Source organism: Cyclopterus lumpus, chromosome 5 (genome assembly GCF_009769545.1).
Source record: "Cyclopterus lumpus isolate fCycLum1 chromosome 5, fCycLum1.pri, whole genome shotgun sequence".
NCBI classification, from domain to species: Eukaryota; Metazoa; Chordata; class Actinopteri; order Perciformes; family Cyclopteridae; genus Cyclopterus; species Cyclopterus lumpus.
Window position 1 is genome coordinate 16,095,055 of NC_046970.1, and position 10,365 is coordinate 16,105,419.

The 10,365-nt window shown below is 39.3% G+C and overlaps 1 protein-coding gene across 3 annotated transcripts; it reads left to right on the top strand.

The window, feature by feature from the left end:
* Positions 1-90: 90 nt before the first annotated feature.
* On the top strand, positions 91-9,585 carry LOC117730598 (RNA-binding protein 5-B-like). 3 transcript variants are annotated; one of them, XM_034532401.1, is made up of 25 exons: positions 91-237; positions 429-483; positions 1,434-1,611; positions 1,726-1,884; positions 2,027-2,096; positions 2,514-2,587; positions 3,281-3,364; positions 3,657-3,717; positions 4,110-4,175; positions 4,277-4,437; positions 4,638-4,735; positions 4,867-4,954; positions 5,031-5,099; positions 5,476-5,542; positions 6,335-6,429; positions 6,537-6,678; positions 7,128-7,216; positions 7,327-7,503; positions 7,680-7,820; positions 7,912-7,998; positions 8,146-8,331; positions 8,426-8,500; positions 8,595-8,695; positions 8,821-8,950; positions 9,074-9,585. In XM_034532401.1, exons 2-25 carry the CDS (start codon positions 467-469, stop codon positions 9,197-9,199), a joined length of 2,541 nt encoding a protein of 846 aa, XP_034388292.1. In that variant the 5' UTR covers positions 91-237; positions 429-466; the 3' UTR covers positions 9,200-9,585. The 3 variants fall into 3 exon arrangements, with proteins under 3 accessions (XP_034388292.1, XP_034388293.1, XP_034388294.1); XM_034532402.1 differs by having other exon boundaries at positions 7,915-7,998; XM_034532403.1 differs by lacking the exon at positions 429-483.
* Positions 9,586-10,365: the final 780 nt, after the last annotated feature.

Here is a 10,365-nt window from a genome sequence, read left to right on the forward strand (position 1 = left end):
CTGTTGGGGGCCGACGAAAATCCCTGGCCAGTGTGCCTGTGAGGCAAATAGGGTGCAAATGTTCTCAGTTCCCATAATGCATCGGGTTATACAGCAATGCATCTTGGGACAAAGAAGGGACCGTAGTAGTGTTGGAAAGAGTCCTTGAACGTGACATGAATTGTCTTTCCCACGGTTATTTAAATACTTTTGTGAAAAACTACTAGTGGGTAATAACATTTTCAACAAACTATACAGGTGAGTTATTGTAGATTGAGACTGGAAACGGTAACACTGTTCGGCATCTCTCACTTAGGAACCGGATCCATGTTACGGTTTACAAGCATGTAGCTGTGCGCATTGTAATCCAGCTAACGTTACTTCGTAGTGAGCATGTTCTGTGTTGTAAGTCAATTAAAACACCGCCGTGATGCATTTGTATTTTCTAGAGTCGTGACTCGTGTGTGTGTGTGCGCAGTTGGGAGAAATGGGAGCTGATAAAAGGTGAGTCGCTAGGTTAGTAGTAGCGCTGATCGCCATGGTAGGCGTGGCTTATTAAAATGGCAGCGTTCATTTTATTTTCGCTCAGCTAATGTTAATCTAGCGTTACAGTTTAACCTTATAACGCTAGTTTATATTGCCTGCCTGTGACTTGGTACATATTTACGTTAGCCTTGCAACAGAAGCAACTAGTTAACGTTTACATGAGTTTAACGTTATCTCCGAAGACACGGTCATTTCAGTCAACACAGGTGGATGTTTAACCTACTGTTAACCATACCATTGTGGCAATATCCATCTTAAAAGTAAAATCTAAAGAACAGAGTCGCTAAAAGAAAACGTGGCAATCTTTTCGTCATGGTCCAAAAAATGTCCTCCATGTGGAATATTATAGGCACATATTTGTACTATTGGAATCCTTGAATCTCAATGGCTAATTTAATCTTGCTAAATTATTGAATTGCCTTGCTATAAGAAAAGTATTAACTTATACATAACTGATAGAGCGAGACATTGTGCTCTCCAAATTGAGAGTACATTGCATGTCAGGGCTGTATAATGTATCCAACTACTGAAATGATATGGTCACAACTAACTTATTTTGTGGTTACTTTGTTGCTCATTTGCTTAGTTTCTCTGCCTATGTCGCATTCATTGAGGAATAAACTAACGCTGGACGGGTAAAATACATTTATGGGTTCAAACAAGGTTTTTAAGTACTGCAACAACCACTATAAATGTTGAAGCATTTTAGCATTCTTTGACTATACTTGAGACAGTGCCCAAACAACAGAGGGAATGCACAGTGTCAGGCGTATTTGTTTGTGTACTGTCAATCAAGGAATTATGTTGCGAGTTTGCTGATACAATTGTATCTGATTGAGTCACATTATAAGGAATATTGTACAATTGCAGACTGGTTGATGTGATGTGATGCTTTGCTTCCTCAAAAGGATTAGCCGGACAGAACGTAGCGGTAGATATGGTTCTGAACAACCACGCGATGAATCAGATTGGCGAGACAGAAGAGAGAGAGACCAGGAGCGTGATCACAACATGCGCCGCTGGGGCGAAGAGAGACGCAGTGATCGTTTTGAAGGAGATCGTCGAGGACCTAGAGACAGTCCAGAGGTAGTTTCTTGATTCTAATATCAGTGGGTTACAATGGTAGTATAAGTAAGCATACTTTGTTGTTTGACATCCACACTTAACTAATGCACTGATCTATTTAAAAAAAAATTCAAGCAAAGAGAAAGGAAACGACGTAATAGTGATAGATCAGAAGATGGTTATCACTCCGATGGCGACTACCCAGATCAGGATTACAGAAGAGAGCCTGGGGACGAGAAGAAAAGCAAAACCATCATGCTCTGGGGTCTGTCTCCTCATGTCACTGAAGACCATGTAAGTCCTTAGTTTGTTTTCTGCAGATATGCAATCCATTTAGTTTGTAGTTTGGTGTAATGTTTTTTTTCACATTCATTCTGTAAAATGAAATGCCTTTTAATAATGGGGGATTGAAATCCTAATATTAATATTTGTTCAGATTTGTTTTGCCATAGACCAGTTGGAAGGACCGCAGCCAGTGGATGTCAGGCTGATGAAAAAGAAAACAGGTGAGAACTAGATAAATGACGGACCTCTACCTCCCCCTCAGTCTTTGACTATAGGGCAAATCTGCTTCCATTCAGACCCATTTTCCCATAGCAGCTATGAGAGAATATTATCACGGTACTTGAAAAGTTTTAAAATGTTGATTTAAGACCTATCATTTCAGTTCACTGTGGATCTTTTTAAGGTAAGTAAGAGCAGCAATAACAGTTTAAACAGAAATTAAATTGGCAGACACACTATGAGTGTTTCAAAAAGTGGTATTCAGCAGGAATTCATGCTATGGTAAAACTCCTAAGGAGTGGCCTATTGTGTACCAAACAGGGCCTGGGTCGTGAAGCAGTTTGTGGAAGAGTTTGAATAATATGCCCATGGACTCTTAACTAACACGCCTCCCGTCTATATTTGAATGCTGTCTCTAGGTATAAGCCGTGGTTTCGCCTTCGTGGACTTTTATCACTTGCAAGATGCTACCCGATGGATGGAGACCAATCAGGTTGCTTCACAATCGCCAAGTCTAGTTTTAATCTTGGGGATCTGGAAAAATAACTCAAAAGGCAACCATAGTGCATTGTATAAGTAGTGTGGAAAATAAAAAAAAACCTCATGAATTGTATGCCACTGAGCAAAAGACTTGATTTGTATATTTGTAGAAATTATAATAAACATGATTTACAACTTAGTGTTGTAACATATTTTGTCTAGTTAACTGCATTACCGTAAAAGCTGCAGGTTAGATTCATACTGTGAGGTTATCTTTTTGAATAATCCGCATTTAAGACAATGAAAACACTATCTTTACCTTGCTGTTAGTTGATGCATCTTCAATGATATTTCAGAGTTGAATCTAAGCTCAGCCTATTATTTGTAAGCCTACCCCTTAGTAGAAGAGGATTTTTTTTTTTTTTTAATCTTCCTTTTTTTCTTTTCTTTTAAAGCTGTCAACATGTCTGTTAGGGTCACATTGTACACTCTGCTCCAGCTCAGCCTGGACACTCGGGTCCCAAACACTTTAAAACTTTCTATACATCATGCTCACATATACATCATGTGCCTGTCTTGTCTTTAACACAAAGGCTGTCTGTTGGGGGTCCCTCTCCCCCTACTCTCCCTTCCAACACTGCTTGCTCTATTGATGAGATTGATACATGCCAGGAATGCTTGAGTGACTTTTGTCTTCCTCTTTCAGAAACGTCTGACCATCCAAGGCAAAAGCGTGGACATGCACTACAGCCATCCCAGAAACAAGTATGAAGACTGGCTCTGCAACACTGTAAGTTAATGATCTGTCTTGGTTTCATGGCCACAATATCCAAAGAATGCTACAACAGAACATTTCAAACACACACACAGGCCTATAAGTACATATTTTCGGCCCACAAGTTATCATTGTTGCAGTCAGCTTATTTTGTGGTGCATCTACATTTGAATAAGCAATACAGTTTAGGTTGTGTCTCAGGTAAGTATGGTATGCTGCACCAATATAGCTTGCCTGTTTTCTGAGGCAGCACTGTTCAGGGCTTTAGTAGGTGTATAATAAAAATGATGTGAACGGTTACTTGCAGTGTGGCCTGTACAATTTCCGGAGGAGGCTGAAGTGCTTCAGGTGTGGAGCAGCCAAAGCCGGTAAGTAGTTAAATCAACCAGAGGCCGATGACTGCAGACATCTGGGCAGCCTGAGTCAACAGTGCTGGGATGCAAAGTTTGTCTTGTTGCTGTTGTAGAGGCCCAGTAAACCAAATTATAAGAAATAAGTGTTGTCACTGTCAGATGTAGGTAAAGTGCATAGATTGGAAACGGCATGCATTTTTTTCCTTGCTACCTGGCAATAATGCAAAATGGGCACAAAACACAATACACAATGGAGTTTATGAAATGGGCTGATGCTGTAAATACTCAATTTAGCATAGTGACCTGATTTGACAATTCTCACCGTATACCCCATTTTCAATTCTTTTGATTAGACGGTTCTGAATATTATGTTAATGCACCTCTTACTTCTGTCATTTTCTCAACAGATAGTGAAAACTGCAATAATACTGGAGTCTCTGAAACTCACCCCAACGGAGATTTCTATGGAGACAGTAAGGACTTATCTTATAGATGCAATGTCCTACTTTAGTTTGGAACAAAAAATGTCCCTATCCATGCTAGGATGTTAATTATAGACTTTTGACCTGCACAGCGATCATCTTGAGAAATGTTGCTCCTCTGGCCACCGTGGACGCCATCTTGACATCCCTAGCACCATATGCTAATCTTTCATCAAACAACATTCGCCTCATTAAGGACAAGCAGACAGGCCAGAACAGAGGTTTTGCCTTTGTACAGTTGTCCTCTCCTCTGGTAAGACATTCTTTAGCATGTACAAAAGAACATAGTCTACATTTATTGTTATTTAGTGCTAAAACGACCAACTACTTATCAGGGCCGTCATTTGGCTTTCCATTGTTATTCCTAGGTTTTCTTAAGTTTTCTCCTTGATGAACTTGCTATCTCATCGATGCCTGCATATCAGTTCAAATTTAATATCTTCCTTTTCACAGGAGGCCTCTCAGCTGCTAACCATCTTACAGGGACTGCAGCCACCTCTAAAACTGGATGGAAAAACAATTGGTGTGGATTATGCTAAGAGTGCTAGAAAGTGAGTATAATGTGCATTGATTTTGTGATGGATGAACATATTTACCTGGCATATTGTCTGAGATACAGCAACAGTTAAATTAAAGTTGGGAATAAACTTGTTTGCATTTGTCTTCCTTTTGCCGGTTTTAGGGACCTTTTACTACCTGATGGGAATCGTGTCAGTGCCTTCTCTGTGGCCAGCACAGCCATTGCTGCAGCCCAGTGGTCTTCAAGTCAGGTAGGTCAATTTTCAGTCAACATCATGTTATTGATGACAATGTAATAGTCTCATAACGTATGCTTCACCTTTTCAGCCAAAGCAGAGCTCAGACGGAATGTCAGAGTACAGCTACCTACAAGAAGGCTATATGCCAATGTCACAGGTCAGTAGAACAAATTGAATTGAACACTGTAACTGATCAACTGTAATTTAAGAGCAGATGCGTTCTACAGTCTTTCAAGTGGTTCGGTTTAAAGATGCATTCAGTAAATCTAGTGGCAGCTATAGCAGACTACAACACAGATAAATAAATATCCTGATTTTATTCATTATTGTTAAGCTTACTGACCAATATTTACAGCACCTCCAGAGATAAGAAATAAGGCTGTGCCTGTGTATCATAACAATGTTTTAAATATTTTAAGAAATATTTACACTGGCAAGTATCAACATCCTCTTGTTGGTAAAAATTGGTTTACGTGAGGTATTTTTGTAGCACTGAAGTTCCTAAATGTACTTTTTACGACTTACTTCAATAGGACTACCAGGCGTACTACCAGCAAGCGGCAGCAGCCAGCACCTCCCAGGGAAATGGGATACTAGGAGGTATGACATGCTTTCAGCTCTTGTGCCCAAGCGACACTGTCGGTTAACGGTGTATGCCGGCTACCTCGCTGAACTACTGCGTCTCTAACACGAGTAGTGTCCACACAGATAGCAATGCTGATGTCAGCCTTTTGTTTCTACATACTTCAACTTTTCATGTTTGCCAGAAGGTTACATTTAATTATACATGTTTTATATTTTAATTTAGATAGAAAAATAGTTAAGAAGCGTGTACTCATTTGTAAATAATGGTAACAAGCAATACTTTAAAGCCAGTACTAGCACTATCCTTTAAATGCTTCAGAATAAAAGCCTTGGGATTTTGTTCACAGAGAGACAGCTTTTATTTAGAAACGGAAACAGGAAGTTGAGAGTAAAAAATAAATATGAACTTCTGACATGTTCTACAGACATAGACAACACTGTTGTAATATTGCTGGTACAATCAATATACTGCCTAACAATCATGTTCACTGTCTGGTGTGTAAAAGGCACGCAGGTAAAACATTTACTAGACCGTAAATCTATAAAAGAGAGGCTGCACAGCCGTACTTGATCTGCGCCACTCGCACAGGCGGTGTGGCGGCTCTAGCGTGTTAACTTGGGTGCCGAAATAAAAACAAAAAGGTTCCATGAAGCTCACGCAGGCAGTGTTGTCCTAGGTGTTACATAGATGTTGGCGCAGTTACTGACACTAAATTTTGTCATAGTATTGGGAAAAACATATAATATTGCAGTTTGTATTTAGATGGGCCAGATGAGTGTCAACGAGATTTGTGTTTTCAATTTTAGCGGCCCCAGGTGTAAAGATTGTTCCAGCTGGAGTAGTTATCGCACAGGGCGCACAAGTCTACCAAGCCCATATAATCGGTCAACCTGCTGTTCAGGTAACATGCACTTTTTTTTCTTATTTCTGTAATTATGCTATAGTGCTTTTTGTAGTATTAAAATGTATGATGTAACATTCTCTAAATAACCATTGCATTAATTGCAGGTATTGTCACTCGCCCAGCAGTTGGAAGCAAGAGCGCACACGGGACATCTTTCAGGCCTTGATGCTGCATCTGTGCCTGTTGGATTTGGAGCTGCTGCCAGTACATTAACAGCCTCAGGACAGACAGCTGACACCAGTGCTGGTATGAGCACACTAGATCCTCTAACACCTGTCCTGTTTAAGTACATAGAGTATCCTCTTGAGGTCACTGTAATGCACATCTATTATATTATAGTGTTTTCCTGGCAACAGCTTGAAATGCAGAGAAAAATGAATTTGGTTTTGCCTGTTGTATAATATGCCGTTTCATACAAGACGGCAGCGACTAGTCTTATGATAGCCTAAATATTTGGACCTTGTACTTTTTTTTTTATTACTGCGAGAGGCAAGCTGCAAGAGCTCAAAGGATCAAAAGGCTCCTGCCTTTTTAGAATGGCTTCAGTGGGAAGGTTTTGTCAGGAGGGCTGGGACCACTTATAAATAATTCAGTAGTATTAGAAATGAAAAATGTTAGTTTTTTGACTGCAGGGCAAGTTATAAAAATTCTGCAGTTTTCTCCCACAGTTGTTAATAATGTTTTATATTCAACAGTTCCTGACACTTCCACCTACCAGTATGATGAGTCCTCTGGCTTCTATTATGATCCTCAAACTGGCCTCTACTATGACCCAAACACTCATGTAAGTAGTGCACAGCCACCATGTCTGAGTAACTTGGTTTCCTGTCATGTTGGTGAGAGTCCCAGGAGTTCATATTGTTTTGATTATTTGCATTGTTTATCGCTTTTCAGTATTACTACAACTCTCAGACCCAGCAGTATCTGTACTGGGACAGTGAGAAACAGACGTACGTACCTGCCTCAACAGACACAAATGCTGCACTAAATGATAATGCAGCAGCAGGCAGCAAAGAATCAAAAGAGGGAAAGGAAAAAAAAGAAAAGCCTAAAAGCAAGACTGCTCAACAGGTATTGTGATATGAATTCTACATCACAACATATTCACCATTGTCAAGCTTACTGACCAATACATCCAGCACCTCATGTTACATTTTACATCTTGTGGCTTTGTCTACTTCAACTTCTGTGTAGCCTTTTCTGAATATTTTTTAGCTTTCCTGTTGAAATTGGTTTGATTCTTTCAGATTGCTAAAGACATGGAACGGTGGGCTAAAAGTCTCAACAAGCACAAAGAGAACTTCAGGGGTGGCTTTCAGCCTGTTAGTCAAGAAGAGAGGAAGGAGGCAGCAGCTGCTGATGCTGGCTACATACTGTTTGAAAAGAAGGTAATCATTGGGATACTGTCTGAGACTACATGTGGAAGCTTTTGACTTCATCATCCTAAATGGATTTATTGATTTATTTTTAAATTTTTAGCAGGCAGGCAGTCTAGAGAGACTCATGCCAGAGGTGCCAAGAGGCCCAGAGGAGGAGCCACCAACCAGCTCAGTCAACACTTCAAAGGTGAGTGTTTTCTACATCCGTTGCAGTGTTTAAGCTATTATTATCAAAGCTATTTTCATTGCATTGTAAATGCATGTACTCGCCTACTATTTATGCTATTTATCTTAACCTTTTCCGATTGCCTTTGTCTTTCCATGGTGTGGTTAGTGTGGTCTTGTGGCAGCCTACAGTGGAGACAGTGACCCCGAGGAAGGGGTAGCAGATTCTGATTGTGGTGATGGAGTCCAGGACAAGCTGACAGACTGGTCAAAGTTGGCCTGCTTGCTGTGTAGGAGACAGTTTCCCAACAAAGAAAGTCTAATTCGACATCAGCAGCTCTCTGACCTTCACAAGGTAAGATCACACATATTGTCTTTGGGTCTAATGTGTCACTGAAGAAACCAAAAAGACCAATAATTAATTGAGATATTCATCTCGTCTTTCCAAGAAAAACATGGAGGTTTTCCACAGATCCAAACTGACCGAAGCAGAACTGGAAGAGTTGGAGAGAAAAGAAACTGAGGTTTGTCTTAATACATAATTAACCGGCTTCTAGAGTCAAATTGTTTCCCATTGTCAATGTTGTGATATAATGTTTTTATGCTGCTGGTGAATAGCTAAAATATAGAGACCGTGCGGCTGAGAGGAGAGAAAAATATGGCATCCCCGAACCGCCAGCACCCAAAAAGAAGAAGTTCAGCCAACCAGCACCTGTCATGTAAGGAACCTTTTGTTAAATTCCCATTTTGAGTAAAGTGGGTTGTCAATCCCTGCAGAGCTCTAGTTTTTCATTTGGTGATTTTTGTAATATTTAAAGCAATAAAATGTGTTTTTTGTGTGCAGTAACTATGAACAGCCCACTAAAGACGGCCTCAACAGTGACAATATTGGGAACAAAATGCTGCAGGCTATGGGATGGAAGGAGGGTAAAGGCCTCGGTCGCAACCAGCAGGGAATCACTGCACCAATTGAGGTATTCACAATAATTACCAGGTGTTGTCGGGAAATAACCAGTACCCATCAGCATCAATAACTGTATGATTCTCTGGTAGGTACTTTTTAGTTTATTTGTAAAGTGTGTGGTTTTCCTTCTCAGGCACAGTTGAGAACAAAAGGAGCTGGACTTGGTACTAAAGGCACCAACTATTCCCTCTCTGCTTCGGACACGTACAAAGACGCAGTACGCAAAGCCATGTTTGCTCGCTTCACTGAATTGGAATGAGTTGGCCGTCTCGGGCTCAAGTCATTTATCATCATGGCCTGAAGAGTTGCTTATTTCTGAAGTGGAGCGCCACCATGTCTGCATCAACAATGACGTGAAGTGACATGGAAGCTAAAGAGACGTTCTCCCTTACTGATTTTACTCTGTATGATGCCGTTTCTCAAAAACCAGACGGCAGAACAAATCTAAAATGGAGGCATAAGATGGACGATAATATATAATTTATAAATTGTACATAGACAAAGTAAATTTACTTCTCTTTCTTGTTTACATTTTTCTGTCTTAATGCCATTTTTTTTTTGTCTCAGCATGTTAAACTGAAATGTACAGTTTTTACAAAAATATTGTCTGTTTATACAGGAAATAAAGGAAGGAAAGTAGTTTAAGATGGTCTTTATCCTATGTTATCACACTTGGCAGAAAATGTTCAACAAATTATGAAAGTATTATTAAGGAAGCGTAATCTTCATCATATAAATAAACCAGAAAATGTAGACTAGTTGTAGTTTAGTTTGTAATTAATAAAAAGTGGGGATCCTCACTTAAATTTTAGTGTAAATATTTATATATGCTTTTTAACTCGCATCTCATTTCTCTGGAGAGAAAAAAATTAATTAAATTAAATTACTGATACTGCAGAATTGTGTGGCAACTAGACAAAATGCCTTGTGGAATATGCAGTTTGGTGTTTTTTGATATTGCAGTGTAATAGCAAAAAACACCAGTCTTTTATTAATTCATGCAGGCACAAGAGATGGAGTAAATCAGTTTTCATGACTTTGTGGAAAGAAACCAAGTTTACTCTACCTAACTACAAATAGAGGTGCTTTACTTGAGTATTTCTTTGTTATCCTACTTTTACTTTATTACATTTCAGAGAGAAATATTGTACTTCAAGCTTTGACAAACAAACCATGGTCAGTTTATAGAATATAATCCATTGTTACAGATTGAACCACCAGAGCTATATGAAGTAGGTAACCTTGCCCGATGAAGTGCTGCTTAGAAATGAATACATAAAAAAATATATATCTATCGTATAACACTGAATATGACTACTTTTACTTAACTTTGAGACCCACATAGACCTTTTCTTTTTTAAATTGAATTAATTATGATTGAAGTATATTCAATTTATTTTGTATAGCCTAAAATCACAAATGACA